The sequence below is a fragment of the Microtus pennsylvanicus genome, chromosome 9 (assembly GCF_037038515.1).
Source record: "Microtus pennsylvanicus isolate mMicPen1 chromosome 9, mMicPen1.hap1, whole genome shotgun sequence".
NCBI lineage: Eukaryota > Metazoa > Chordata > Mammalia > Rodentia > Cricetidae > Microtus > Microtus pennsylvanicus.
Genome location: NC_134587.1, coordinates 99,275,349 through 99,291,583, shown reverse-complemented (window position 1 = coordinate 99,291,583; position 16,235 = coordinate 99,275,349). Strand labels below are relative to the sequence as shown.

Sequence of the window (16,235 nt, the reverse complement as noted above, 5' to 3'; positions counted from 1 at the left end):
CTAACCTTCCATTAGACAATGAGTACTACAACGCTGTAGTTAATTCGTCTAACATTTTATTCCCAAAGTACTAGCTCATTCAAATTCTGCAACCCTCATAGGCTCATTCACTATGAGATTGCATTTATTTAAATTTTATATTTTTTTATTTTTAAAAAAAGCTTTTGATTTTACATACTAAGCCCAGTTCAACATCCCTCTCCTCCTCCCACTTTCTTACATCCCTCCATTTCACCTCCATCCACTTCTTAGAGGGAGTAAGGCCTTCCTTGAGTAGTCAACAAGGTATGGCATACCAACTTGAGGTGTAACCGAGTCCCTCCATCCTGTATCAAGGCTAAGCAAGGTATCCCACCATAAGGAATGGGCTCAAAAAAATTGGTGTATGCACCCAGGGTAAGTTCTGGTCCCACTGCCAGCACCTTCCCCCAACAGATCAAGTCACATTACTGTCTCCCACATTCAGAGAGTTTAGTGAGGTACCCTGAAGGATCCCAGCTCTCAGTCCAGAGTCTGTAAGCTCCCACTGGTTCTGGTCAGTTGTGTCTGTGGTTTTCCAAATCATGATCTTGACTTCCCCACCCTGTTCATATGATCCCTCCTCCCTCTCTTCAACTAAGTTCCAAAAACTCAGCCCAGTGCTAGATAGCATTTTTATTTTCCAGAGTTCTAGACACACTGACAACAAATCTAGAAATCTGATTCTTGTTCTTGATAATGTCTGATTTACAGCTCTCTCATGTTGAGGGTGAACACAGGATACAGAGCCTGAAATCAGAAATTTTTCCTAAATATTCTGCTATTTTATTATCATAAAGAGAGGAAAGGGTCAATCTTTTTTTCTTTGCACCAAGTACTTCAATTTTATCTAGGTTCTTCAAATTTTTAGTAATACCATAATCTACATTCAAGTATTTTAATTTTTCTCATATGAATTTAGCTTCTCTTTTGTTGCATTATAATAGTGAATTATATTTATAATTCAGATGAATGGCCTAAATCTTTTCATATGGTTTTCTTTTCAGCTTCTATAAAGTAGTCTTCAGTTCCTAAGAAAATACATATTGTAAATTTTGTACTTATATCTTTTTATTGGTGGGTCTAAAATCTCAATGTCTTATTTGGATTATGGATACCAACATAGTGTAAGTCACTAAATAAAACACACTGAACCAAATTAGCTTTCTATATTTGGCACACAAATATGATGAAAAATAAATGTCAGTGTAGTATAGTAATTTAAACTTATAGAAGGAATTTCTGCAGATGTTTTATGGAAAATTTTGTTGAAACTTTTCATTAAACTAATACAGTCTCTTATGTTTTGACTTTTGCCACCAGGTTCAAGGAACCATCTTCCCAGCTCCAAATTTCAATCCTGTGATGGATGCCCAAATCCTAGGGGGAGCACTCCAAGGATTTGGTAAGCCTGGGACTTTCGTGCTTTGTTTATTGAATTGCCTTTCTTTACTGTGTGGTAACATTATAGCATGAGTGTAGAATAATTAGAAGACAGACACAAGACCATAGAAGTAGAAGAAAATAATAGAAGACCATGATACTGAAGAGAAATTGCAGTTTGCATGCTAAAGTGAATTCCTCATGCCCTCAAATATCTCACTGTGAACTCTTGGGTAAAATTCCAAAGCAAATAACATATTCGGAAGTAATGCATCTTCCTGACCTCTGCACTTGTTGTTATTTTAGCTTGTTTCTGTTGCTACTTACTCTTGCAGCCAAATCTAGCATCTTACTCTCCCAGATGGCTGTTTGTTCACACCTCATAAACTGGCCCAATATACTGCTGGCCTGGGATGCGTTTCTTTGTCTGGACTGTTTTTAACCTAAATATCCTCTTTACATTCCTTCTCTGAGCACCCCAGCTCTACCAACTGTGCCAGCCAAGGCAACTTTCTTCCTAGCCCCTTCCTCCTTGATAATCATTTGCTTTGTCCCAGTCCATTGCACCTGCAGACTTGTCTGTGAGTTCCTAGAATGTGGTATTTGGCTTAACAAATTGATGTTCATCAGATAAGATCAGAGTTTAGAAAAGAAAGGTGCAAAAAAGGAGGTAGTACAGTTAGTTCGTTTTTAATTCTTTATTCTTAAAAGCTCAATGTAAAACTGTTAAATATTCATTTTTTTAGCAAAACCCATTTTTAAAAGACTTCTAAATGGGCAGGAATATAAACATAGACAATATAAAAGAGGTAATTAAAGAAGAAAATTAAACCCATGCCTAAAAAAGCAAACTATTAACTTCAGGACATGGTTACTTGCTTTACAGAATCTCTCCATCTCTTTCTCCCTCTATCTCTCTCTGTCTCTCTTCTCACTATTTTCATTTCTGTCTCTCTGTTGCTTTCTCTTTCTGTCTGTCTTTCTCTTTCCTGTACATGAATGTACACTACATACCTACACACCTTTGTGTTTCAACCATGAATAGCATACCACACATAGGAAAATAACATAGTATTAAATATATTTTCTGACTTTGGTTTTAGGACTTAACAATCATTTCATGCCTTTTAAAAGTATCAATAGTCACTAGAAAAACTACAGAGAATAAATAATTTTTTTCAGAAATATGACTGTAATTTTTTTTCTTTAAAATTGAAGTACAGAACAATTTGGTCACTTACACACACAAATAATAATAAATAAATTCTTTTCTCCAGTTTCAACTTTCCTGCCATTATAAGTGGAGTGAAAGTATGGATTTATTTTGAATGTCGTGATGCTTTGCTTATGTGGTTTAAGATGACATATTTCAGTTGTTTGGAGTTTGAAGGCATGGTATCTGGGGAAGCATTCAAGGGTAAGAATATAGTTTTATATGTACTAGTAGTCTGCAATTTTAATGACTTTGGTCAAGTTCAATTGGAAAAGATAAATATCAATATTTTGCCCAGAAATTCTTAATTATATAACTCTGAAGATAAAGAAAAATGGATTCTAAAGAATATGAAAACAAGAAAGCTTAGAAAAATTGTAGAAGTATGCTTAAATAGGTATCTATTCACCCTAAAATGGAACACTTCTTAGACATGCATCTCCTAATAATACCCTCACATTCTCAACTCACCACCATTAGTAGCTGCTTACCTACATTTACAGAAAAGCTTTTTTTGTTATTGTCGTTGTTTATTTTTGGTTTTTGTATTTATCATCTGTAAGCATGTATTTTTTGAAATCTCCATGTGACACTGGAAAACTGAATCCATTCTTAACCTTTATCATTAAATCTTCACAACAGGATACACAAGTCAAAAGTAATCTGTTTTTAAATACTCCCACTCTGATAAATGTGGCCACCTTTACCATGTGAAAGACCTTTCTTGCCGTGATAATAATCACAAGACTTTGCAGAGGTATTTTATTAAACTGAAGATATTCCTTTTGATTACTACTTTGGTTAGAACTTTTGTCTTGAACAAATGTTACATTGAAGCATTTATCTAACTATTATTTTATCAATAAAAGTTCGGGAGTCAGATATTGGATGATGATGACGGATCAGAGAAGAGGCAGAGTAGTGACCACCTCTCTCTTGCCCTCCACAATCCCGAAGGTCAGAGAATCTCCTAAGCCTCTCCCTACTACTTCATATGCCTCTATATATGTCCTTGATCCTCCAAAGCCTCTATGACTAATCTGGTCAGCTAGTAACCAGCTCCACCTTCTGATTCTAAGTAAATTTTATTGTCGGTCTAGGCACTGTCGAAGTGCGATCAAAATATCTCACAATATTGCGTTTTATCAAATGTGCTTTCTACACCTTTCCTTATATTCACATGAATTTGCTTCTTTAAATTGTCAATTACATAGGTTACACTGATTGTCTGATGTTAGACCTATATATAATTTTTCATACACACTGTTGTATTCAATTCTATTTTCTGGGTTTTGTTTTGGAGGGAGGGTTGCATCGTTGTTTATGAAAGATTTGGGTCCATAATTTACCTTGTAATGTCTGTCTCTGGTGTGGATGTTCAAGCAATGCTGGAGGACATCAGAACATTTCAGGAGTGTGAAAGAAATGGAAGACAACTGTTAGTTCTTTTAAAATCTGTTGGATTAATTAAAAAAATATCTAATATTAGCAAGTTTATTTTGATAGGCTATTAATTACTGATTCAATTCTTTTATAGTTATATATGTATTGAAATTGTCAATGTTCCGTGTATAAGTTTGACTACGTACTATTTTTGAAGAAACTGATCCATTTATCTAGACAATTAAAATTTGTAACATAGAGTTATTTGTAATATCTTTTTATTGTCCTCTTAATGAAATCAATGAGTAATGGGTTCTCTTTCATTTCTTTATTAGTATTTTGTTTCTGTATTTTAATTAGCACACTATAATAAAATTTTTGAGATCCATTTAAAATTATTATGCAATATCTCCTAAAGAGTAACTGAACAAAAACTACTATAAAAACTAATAAGCACAAAATAAGTCAGAGAGAAAGTTTGTGTGTAATCTCAACAGAGCAACAAAAACAGATGAAAACAGTAACTCAATAAATGTTATGATTATAAGAATAATCTATTTATCATTCATAAGTATCTTACAGTCTCCTCTCTTTAAATTATTTATCTGTCTATTCTCTTGTGTAAAATATGGATGGATAGATAAATAGATAGATAGACAGACAGACAGACAAATAGATAGATAGATGAAAGATAGATAGATCGACGATGGGTAACAAAGAAGGCATTTACATTTCTGAGGTTTTTAAGATAAATACCCTAAGAAAAAGGAGGTCATTAGGCTTTAGATAAAAAATTAATCTGTTTATATTGTAGTCAAGCTAATGCAGAAGTTAAAGTTATCTTGGTCACTCTACTCTGAAATACAACACAATAAAAAGCAATTATGATATATTACTGCTATGAATATTGTGATGTGATAATATAATACTTTGGTATGAATAAGTATATACAACACAGAAAAAAAACCTTGATAATGGGTAAAGGACCAGGTTCAACCCAAGGTTTGAGAGCCTCATTTCACCCAACAAAAGTATGCAAACACCTTGAGATTCCACTATTTCTTTCCGGGTCATTCCCCTTTCTTTGGTGGATACTATGAAAGAAGCCCAATTTTTAGAATACATGTTCATTATGGTCATGTATGTAACTGTGCTGTAAGAAGGATGTGGTGCTCAATTACTACTCATGAGTTTGAAAGTTGAGGGAAGGGGGGCAGCTCTCTTTTAGGAAGATAGACTAGATAGCTGAAGAAAAGCTATGTTTTCCTACCTTCCTATGTTTCTTGTGGAATTTTAGGTGGAAGGAATGCAATGTGTATGAATGACACTAATGGCAGACGTGGGGGAATACCTAGGATTCATCAAGCATTGCCATTGTGATATCCAATTGTATTTAAAAGTAAGATGCTAACAGGAATACCCCTGCCCATTGGCTAGATAAGATTAGTCCATAAAGGATGGATGCTAGAAACTGAGCAAGAACTTCCTTAATCTTCTGTTACAATTCCTTCCTAGAATGTAACAAAGACTTGCTGATTGACATCTTAACACAACGCAGCAATGCACAGAGGCAGATGATAGCCGGGGCCTACCAGAGCATGTATGGCAGGGTAAGACTTTTGTATCTCGACCTGTTTCCTTGGCAAGTGCCTAAGCATCAAAACCCTTCTCGGAGAAATGAACCTATAACTTCCCTCACTCTCACTGAACACATTTCTGAACTCTGTATTAGTTAAAAATGATCTGTCTTGTTCTTACATGTTTTAAGAAATAAGAACATATTACTAAATTTATATATGCAAGAGGTATATTCACACTCACTGTGTCTACCTGTGCTTTTCCAATTCATACATCTTCTTTCAAATGAAAGGCTAGGTAACCTTTTATGCCACTTGGTCCAATTAGGCTCTGAAAGTGTTGAGCTGGGAACAGCTATATGGAGCTTTAGGGGAATCACAGAGAGAACTAATGATTACTAGGGTCAGAAAATAACATATTTTTCCCCAGTTCTCTGCAGGTCCACACCTAGCTCTGAGCCAATACAAATTTTCTTCTCCCTTTTCTTCTCCACAGCATGCAGTGATGGAGACCATTAAAAAGCGAATGGCAGTTTAAAAATAGTTTAAGGCAATAAAACTATCCATGTTTTAAAGTAATCACATTCTAATTTCAAAGCAAGTGCCATTAAGGAGTCTTTGCTTTTGTTATGCATTTAAACCACAGATTCAGAACAAAAATTCTTTAGGCCAAAAGGGCCTGAAATAGCAATTACTTTGTCAACTGAACATTATCGATAAAACACTCTCATAAAACTTTCTCAGCAGAGTTAGTCCATATAAATTGACTTTACATCTCAGCCTTTGAACAACCATAACACATCCAACACACAGTAGCCCTTAGTTTTAGAATAGTTAACGATCCAGAGCTCTGCAAGTGGAGAGATAAATTGAATTAAGCCAAAGGAGGAGATAGTATACCTTTTGTCCACATAAAAACGTTACCTCAACTTAGGCTCCCAGGAATTTTGTTCTTGCAAACAAAATGTAACTGTAATAAAAATAGCACATGTGCTAATATAATGTGATATAAATGGGCACAGAACTATAAGTGATGTCACTTCCTGTGAACATGTTTTTTTTAAATCCAAAGGAGTATCTATATCCTAGCTTTTCATATGGCAAGTTAATTTAGGTCAAAGAACTTCTGATTATCAAACACTGCAAAATCATCACAAAGCAGATTAAAATGCAACACTGAGTTCCTTAGACTCAAGGAATTTAAAACCCATTAAAAAATAACTTATGCCAGAGTGAAACCCTTTCACTAAGGTCTTAGAGTTGATTACTCTGTGCTCTTGATGGACAATCGGCATTACTGAAGAAGCAGGACAACACAGAACCAGGCTTGCCCATCACCTCAGAACCACTGTCGTTCAGGCAGTTGTCAAGCCCTGCCATTTATCTCCCCGTCACATTCTTTTCCTTCCCTCTATTATAGATTCTTGATTTAGATCACCATGGCTTTCTGGCCATACTAATTCTAAATGGCTTCTACTAAAACTCTCCCCCACCTCCCTTCTTTGCCTAGACCAGTCCACTATTCAATCTAAATCCAAAATAATGCAGAACATAAAATTTCTTTAGTATTTATTCTATTACCCCATCATAAATACCTATGTGTGCATGGCACAAACCTGAATCATTTCTCATGGTATGGGAACACTTTTACTTCGCTTTTATTTTGCATCTGCATTATTCTCTTCTCTTTCCCTCTTCCTGTATCTATCCTTCACCTTCTCTCCCTTTTTTCCTCCCTCTCCCTCTCTTTTTCTCACTCTTGGTCTCTCTTACATACCATTTATAAATCCTCCAGAAAGCATCTGTAGTTTCCCACAGCACTTCTGTCTGCTTCCTCATCTTCTGTCCTCGGGAGTCTCAGTTTTCATTACATTGGCTGTATCCATCACTCTACCCATAAAACTACCAGACACTGGAACCCACCCCTGAAAACCAGTACAACCTAACTCATGAGGTTGTTTGTGTCTGTTCCTCATTAACAGTGGGCAAACTTGGAATAACTTTTGTTCTGCCAGAACTTAGTATAGCATTTGCCTAATACCAAGACTGTTTGCTTGATGTCTGTTGGATGACAGTGGCCTCAAAGCTAAGTGAAACTCCTCCAGTAAGGTGCAATCAGGGTGCTCCTGAAAAGCTACCCAGCTAGCCATGTGCTCTCGGCTCTTAACTAAGTGCTTTGTGTTTTTATCTTATCAAGTTGACTGTAACACCTAAAAAAAAAAATATAAGGACTGGGTTATTTTGTACCTTCTCTCTAGAACTCAGCCCAAGGTCTAATATGGAGGATATTCTTCGTTTAAAGTATAAGCCAACCTGGTGAATTAGATTTGGCATAGTTGTTAGTATAAATGTGTAAGTGATTAGATTACCCACTGGTCTTTCCTACCACAGCAAGTACTGTGCTGTTGACAAAGCAATAGGACCAAGCAAATGGGAGAAGGTTACCCATGCATGACAAACTTGACAACCAGACAATCACTCTTTAAGGGCTTCAACTTAAGCACTAAGCAAGACATGTCCCCATTTTTCAACTATAACAGGAGTGGTCAACTCTGAAATATATTGATTTCTAGCAGTCATTTAATCTCAACATTGGCTGTGTAATTTCGTGCATGGCCAGAATAAAATCATGTGACTAAATTGTACCTTCTTCCATAGCTTCTCCTTAATGTTATTTCTTCTACAAATTAGAATGCACCAGAGTTGTCAAAGACAGTGACTACCCATACATTCTTCAAGGTTTCATTCAATGTCAACTATTCCAGAGAATTTAATATATTTGACAGTATCACTCACTCCCAAGGCATATACTAACACCTGTAACTCCTTCTCCTGTTACTGTGTCTGTCCACAGCATTTGTGATCTTAATACATCAACCTATTCTTCTCATGTTGCATCACCTCCCTCTGAAATACAAGCTCCAGAGAGGAATGAATAGTTGTTCTATTCACCAGTCTGTCCAGAGCACCGACCACAGTCCCATTGAGATGGCTGACACTATTGACTGAGTCGTGATGCCTAAAATGTACATGTCAGAGCCACACCTCCCGGTGTGATTATGTCTGGAAATAGACTTCTAAGGATGTAGAGGAGGAAAGGGTAGATCCTTAATCCAGTAGGATGTCTTTCAAAATTTGGGTGGGGGAGAGAAACCAAGGGCATGTGTATGACGAAAAGGAGGTAGCTGGGTATATGCCAAGGAAATGGACTTCAGTAGAACCCAAACCTTCATACCAAGACTTTGTACTTTTTGTGCTCTATACCCTGAAACAAAAACTTAGAAATTTAGGCCTTTGGTACCCTGCTATGTCTCATCAATTTGTCTAATCCCATTAAGACTGCATAGGTAGATGTGAATCATGAAGAGTTCATTTTTCAAACTCACCTTGTGCTCAGATACACTTTGCCTTCTTGTCTCTGAGATTCATGGTTAAAAATATCAATACCTAAAGAAAAATATAACTAGGAAGCAGTTTTCTAGAAATTATCTGATCTACTTTATAGGTGGCTCTCCTTCCTATAAGAAGAGTTCTTTCTCCTTCAGCCTTTACTTCTAGTTTGATGGGGGCAATAGATGTAGTTTTAGCCCAAAGACTAAACTTTACTATATAATTTATTACAGGTAAATATTTTATAAATAACTAATATTAATTAAAATGAGTTAAACAAACCTTCTGATAAAACTAGAAAGTTAACAGATAAGAAAAATAATTTCAGATTTCTAAAAAAATTTTAAATAATCAAAATCAGCAAATCACCTCTGCAGTTTTCTATTGAAATACCGCTCTTTGGAATGATACACACTGTATGTGCTAAGGCAGGAAGGAGGAATAAGAGGAGAGGGGCTGCTGTCACTCCTGCATTAAAGGTGGTCCTGCTGGGCTTCATGTTTCTCTGTACATAAGGCATTCTCTAAATTCACACTTCTACTCCCTTGCATTGTGATTCCTGATCCTCGGGAGACATCAGCAACACCCATGATATGAAGCTTCTTCAGTATAGCCAGTTCATCATATGGGCACATGTGAAATCTCACTGCAGCTTTAACCATTCTATAATGCAGGTGTAACTGAAATCTCACTGCATCTATAATCATTCCATAATGCAGACATAACTGAAATCTCACTGCATCTATAATCATTCCATAATGCAGGCATAACTGAAATCTCACTGCATCTATAATCATTCCATAATGCAGGCATAACTGAAATCTCACTGTAGCTATAATCATTGTATAAATCAGACATAACTGAAATCTCACTGCATCTATAATTATTCCATAATGCAGGCATAACTGAAATCTCACTGCATCTATAACTGAAATCTCACTGTAGCTATAATCATTGTATAAATCAGACATAACTGAAATCTCACTGCATCTATAATCATTCCATAATGCAGGCATAACTGAAATCTCACTGTAGCTATAATAATTGTATAAATCAGACATAACTGAAATCTCACTGCATCCATAATGATTCCATAATGCAGGTGTAACTGGAGTCTCACTGCATCTATAACTGAAATCTCATTGTAGCTATAATCATTGTATAAATCAGGCATAACTGAAATCTCACTGCATCCATAATCATTCTATAACACAGGTTTAACTGAAGTCTTGCTGCAACTATAATCATTCTATAACACAGGTTTAACTGAAATCTCACTGCGTCCATAATCATTCTATAACACAGGTTTAACTGAAGTCTCGCTGCAGCTATAATCATTCTATAACACAGGCGTAACTGAAATCTCACTGCAGTTTTACCTTACCTTTGCTCCTGATCATGCCTAATGGTGGTTATCTTTCCATGTTTCTTTCATAGACAAGATGCTGCTTGCTTACAGTTAGCACTCTCTCCTTTATGTGTTTTTCTTTCAGCATTTTGCACTTTCATATTTATATGATATAAGTATTTAAATATTTATATATGTTATTTCTTTATATGTATATTGAAACTGCTTTATTTAAATACAGTTCTATTTTATGTAAGGCATATTAAATTATGTATCTATATATTATATAGATATGCAGTAAGCACTAAGAAAGTTGTAAGATTTTAACTTGTTTACAAGATAGCAAATTAGTCAACCAGAATGACATAGATGTTGGTACAGAAGATTCTTGAATGAGAGACAAAAGAAATTTGAGTCATCTCATTAGTAATAGTCAAACACATCTGAGCTTTATGAAGTCGTTCCCCGAACTATGTGAAGATGCTCTCATACAGGGGGTTGCCTTGTAACCAAGGAACCAAGAAATTCCAAAAACCAAAGCCTTTAAAATGGGCAGAAAACAGGCCTCCCTTCACTCTTCAGGGAAACCTTACCTCAGTCTCCATAGAATTATGCAAATATTCCGAGAGAAGCAAGATGAAAGGAAGGACTGTCAGTGTCTCACTGTGCATACTGCTTATTAATATGAGACCCTGAGAGGACTCACCTGCCTGACTTAACCCCGACTTCTACACAACTGTACCAACTGTAATCCACTCTAACTACTCCGAACAGGAAAATCTGCCAGGTCATCTCCATTAAAACTCCCATCAACAGGACGAAGATGGCATATTATACCTAAGAGTGCCTTCACTGAATCCTAGATCCAATGAGCTAAACAGTACTACATGTCATCAGGAATAAATCCAAAAATCCCAAGTGTCCTTCTTTTCAAATTCAATACTGACTCGCCATGTGGCCTGAGATTTTAATCTAGATATGAAATTGTTTTCACCTTGGCCATAAGAAGGAAGTCTAAGGTGGGCCTATCATTTGCAATAATCTCGGCTGTTGCCACCAGGAATGCTTTCCAAGGTCAAGATCATGTGATTGAGGAGTCCAAGCCTGCACCAAGTGGCAAGGCTATTGTTCTTGCTTTACCAACAGAAACCTGTCAGCTCCCATTTCCATAGCTCTAACTTTAGCTTTTGTTGGATTATATCCAACACATAAAAAGACTAATGTTTGGAATTGTTAAATGTGGGAAGAACAAGGTCATTTTAGCAGATTCCAGGAAGTATATATGTCCTACATACTGAAACAGTATATTCAACAGCATAGGAATTATTCTTACACAGTCCAGAACTGCAAGAATCCTGAGGCAGTGCAAGTAGGTAAAGCAGAATCACATTAGAACCCCTATGTCCACTTCTGGTTAGGCTATTGATAAAATAAGAGTGTAGACCAAACATTGTACCCAGAGGTCAGTCAGGAGAAAAAAAAAGTAACATCAGGCTTCGGAACCGTACTGTTAGAATATCAAACATTAATCATGAATCTATATAACTTTGGTACCCCTTGCTATGAGTATTGTCTAGGAGGAAGCTGGAGGCAGATGGCACTTTTCCCTTACAGTGCCATAGCTGGGAACCAAATGCCCAACTGAGCTGAGTACAGCAAAAGGAAGGAGAGGAAGCAGGCGGAACTCTTATTAGGTTGATCAATTAAGAGATACTGCTGATGGAGAACCTTGGCGGTCTATGAAATGACTGGATTCTACTCTATTTTTGACAAGCTTTTGTATAAACAAAACAACAAAAAAATCCTATAAACAAACATGTAACATGGTATGTCCAGAAAACCTAAAATATAGCATGAATTAGTCTTGAGGAACAGGGTCAAGTGTGACTGGAAACAGACCTGAAATAACAACTTTGTGACTTGGAAAGGTTCAACCATGGGTAGCTTCAAAAAGAAATTGGGTTTGTCAGAAGTGCAGGGCATTCTCTGTGAGATGACTTCCTTCCTGCAGAAAAAAAAAACATGCTAAATGTAACAAAAGTCACAAGATTGGCAAGCACTGGAAACCTTGGCATGTAAGCCACTGAGGATCTCTCTACATACCTGGTTTGTAATGAGGTGTGCTTATGATGTCCAGTTTGCTGACAGATCTCAGGGGTAATAGTCTAATGTGTGAAATACAGATGCCAGATGGTTTTATCAAAGAATACACCTTCCTATGACTGCAAATATGACATCAAAGGTATTAGCAGAAGTCACAATATGTCCAGTGAAATACACGATTTATAATTTTCAAACATTAAGGCAAATCAATCAGACCTACATCCCAAACGTGTATGACAAGTTTAAATTCATCCAGGGAGGGATCCAATCACCAGAGCTTTGAGAACAGTCTGGTTATGCCCTTGGGTAATAATTTAAACAGCTGTATCAAATGATGCAATAAATGCTTTTTTTATCTTCATATACTCTACAATATTTCACATTAATAACCAAAACCAAATAATTTTCCTAGTTTCCCCAGACATTTTCAAGGTCACCTTGAAAGCCAACCTATTTCCTTATATCCTATTTCCCATTTTCCCCCTAGGTTGTTTTTTTTTTTTTTTGAGAGTTCCTATCTCCATCGCTGACAAATGTTTTCTAAAGAATGACTGTTATCGTTTAAATTTGTATTGAGATGGGCACCTTTTGGATTAGTCAGGTTTCTGTCATGAGACAAGGTATCTGAGACAATCAATTTATAAAGAGAAAATATTTACAATGACTCACACTTTTGGAAGTTCTAATCGATTAGCAAGTGACCCTGTGGTTTTGGACCTTTGGTGAGCTGCCACATCATCATGATGACAGAATGTGACAAAGCAGAACCCCTCATCTCATACCTGAGAAGGAAAGGGGGGGAAGGAGGATGGGAGGAAGGAAAGGAACTGATATCTCACCACTCTCGTGCCCCTATGATTTAAGAAACTCCCACAGGTCCCACCTCTCAAAAATTCCATCACCTCCAAATATAAGTACCCTAAGGACCAAGCATTTAATGTGTAAGCCTTCAAAGAACATTCAAGATCCAAGCTGTTACAATTTTGATATGCTGTACTTCTCTAGAAGACCAAATAGTCATCATTCTCATAAGACAAAAATCAACAACCCATGTATCCACTAGAAATGATGCAATAAATAAAATGCGACAGTGCCCGTGCAGAGTAGCTATGTGAAGGAGCATTCTCTTCCTGCAGCAAAGTAGCACCAGTCTCACAAATGTCTTTGTAATGAAACACAATTGTGTGTTTGCACAGGGGTCACACACTGAGTAGAATAAAGAGAGATTCTAACCTTCCATCTATGAGCTTGCCTTTTGAGTATGTCAGTAATAGGCCTATTTTGTGATTAATTAGGAAACAGAATCTAAGTTAAAAACGCATGAAAGTGTTCCCCCGAGTCTATTCAAACAAAGATGTCACACTCCCACCTTTGACCCCACTGGACCCATTTGAAGATGCAAATAAAAGAAACCATGGATGAGAAAGCGTTGTTTTATTTTTAATTTAATCAGAGTGGTCAGAAAGGGTTTGGTGGTGGCACAGAACATCTCAATTTGAAAAGCAAGTACTTATTAGCTTAATGGAAGGCCAAGCTGTGATTCCAATGGAGCCTGCTTCAGGCCAAGGTTTCAGTAAAGAGGAAATCAGAAGCAATGAGGCTGGGGAAAGTCACACTGCAAAGGTTGCACCTGAGAAGTTATTTATGTAGCTCCAAGTGAGAATTTAAGGCTCTAATTAGGAAGCCGATTTGAGTGTTCCTTTCAAAGTATACTTATTTAAACATACAATTCAATATTTATCTTCCCAGCTGAAGGCACAGTCTCCTTCCTGGTGCCCTGATAATAGCATGCTATTCCTATCTTAATAGGCCTCGCCCTGCTGTGCACTGTGCCCAGGTTATTACCCTGATTTCTGCACCCTCCAATAATGGGAGGCTGCTGGGAGCAGAGCTTGCTTTCCTTGTTTGTTTTCAAACTGCCGAGAATAACTACAAACAAACAATGGTTGAATTACATGCTGCCTTATCCATTCACTTGCTCACTTTGTTCTTATTTTGTACTTAGCAGTTAGCAGGCACAGCTACAGGGGCTAATGAAAGAACTATGGAGAAAGGGAGTCAAATCTCTGCCATGGTGGAGCCACTCCATGCCTGGGTGAGAAGGAGCATTACTAGTAAAACATGTCAGTTTGAAGACAGTACCTATTGTGGAGTACAGAGAAAGCCAGATGAGAAATGTGAGGTCTGCTGGACTAAGTGGCTATATGAGTTTTTCAGAGAAGGCTGCAGGGGTGAGGGTACACAGGGGAAGAACAAAAGAGGTCGAGTGAAGTCCAAAGTCAGACAGCAGAGCAGATCTGCTGTTCCAGAAGCAGGGGGATGACCACCATACCTAGAGTTGGCCAATCAGGAGCAAGGACAAGAGCGATGAGGGCCAAGAGGTGATTAGAATGCATCATGAATCATGTCAACCGTGGTAAGAATGTGCATGTGTAGTTACATGCAATGACGTATCCTGTGTCTGCTTTCTTCAGAGATAAACCACAAACAATATAGAAGGATGACGGTGTTTATTTTGGTGTGGGGCAACATTTAAGGCAGAAGAATGATTTTTCTGGTTTGTGTTTCTACAGATTATTATCATCAGATTTTTAAAGAGAAGGTAGGGAATAAGCACAGAAAAAAAACTCCCTAGATGCCTGCTCTGTTATTGTAGAAGAAAGAAGATGGCCTGGCCAGGGTTTCCAGAAGTGGAAGCAGCAACAGTTGCTTATCAACACGCTGCTTAACAAGCACAGGGGTTGAGCAAAGCATTGGGTGATGTCATCGCATGAACCTCACAGACTTCTCAAATAATGAAACCAAGAGTCACTCAGTGGTGAAAACCATCTCATCCCCGCTGTGTTCTTATAGAATCACCATATGTGCAACCCACAGAGTACGACAGTGTTTCCCAGTTAGAGACAACAGACTGTGCTGACAATGGGACTTGGTGAAAACAGAAGAGAGGAAAGATAACAGACAGAACTCTGAGCTGTGGAGATAGAAAGAGACCGAGACTAGGAAGACAGGGAGATGGAAACTATACTGTAGTGTGACCGTTTATAGCGAAAGACTGCTTATTTGTAAGCATTGTTCAATAGTTTGGAGGGAATGACATACTGGTAGTATATTTTGAAGTGTTAAAATATTATTAAACAATTTCATTCAAGTCTTGTAATGCTTAGACCAATCCTGTGAGGAGGGCTGCTGCTTTCTTTACTCAGTAATGAAAATACAAAAAAAACAAACAAAAAAAAAACTTAGTAATATTCTTTCAATCTCATGACAATAATTTAAACTAGATTAATAGTTATAACAATGACAGTAAAGGGTGTCTAATATATACGGCTTCTTTCATAAAACTGTTATTTAACTGAATTTTTAAAAATGAACTTGCTCTAGCTCTCTCTTTCTCTCCTCACACACACCACTACAAACTATAGATATATATCGCCATCTAGTGGCAATCCTAACCTCGGTTTGCATAAGCGATATTTGTCTAGAAAATAAAAATGCTGTTATTTCTTATGGACTGAGAGAAGTGATCAAACAAATGTGCTTCAAAACTAAACCAAAGTCTTGGTGTGCTAACACTACCTTTAGCTTCAATAGTACGTTTATTCTCTGCACATAACCCAAAACTATTTCTTTTTCTACATTATTTATTCATGTGTTTGTTTATTCTTTTATTTTTACGTATTCATTTACATATTACGCATGTTCTATCTATGTTTTGTACACAACCCTGTTGTACAGAAAAATGCTGAGTTTAAAATGTTTTGAGACAATTTGTGTGTTAATAGACACTGAAAAATATATATGTATATGAAGTTTTATT

The 16,235-nt window shown here is 36.9% G+C and overlaps 1 protein-coding gene across 1 annotated transcript in view; it reads left to right on the top strand.

The window, feature by feature from the left end:
- LOC142857050 (annexin A10) overlaps positions 1–16,235 on the top strand; it is a 45,891-nt gene that overhangs the window by 6,165 nt on the left and 23,491 nt on the right. The window contains exons 2-3 of the mRNA XM_075984658.1: positions 1,314–1,423; positions 5,513–5,607. Of these exons, the coding sequence (XP_075840773.1) occupies positions 1,314–1,423; positions 5,513–5,607 (205 nt within the window). The remainder of the gene's footprint in view (positions 1–1,313; positions 1,424–5,512; positions 5,608–16,235) is intronic.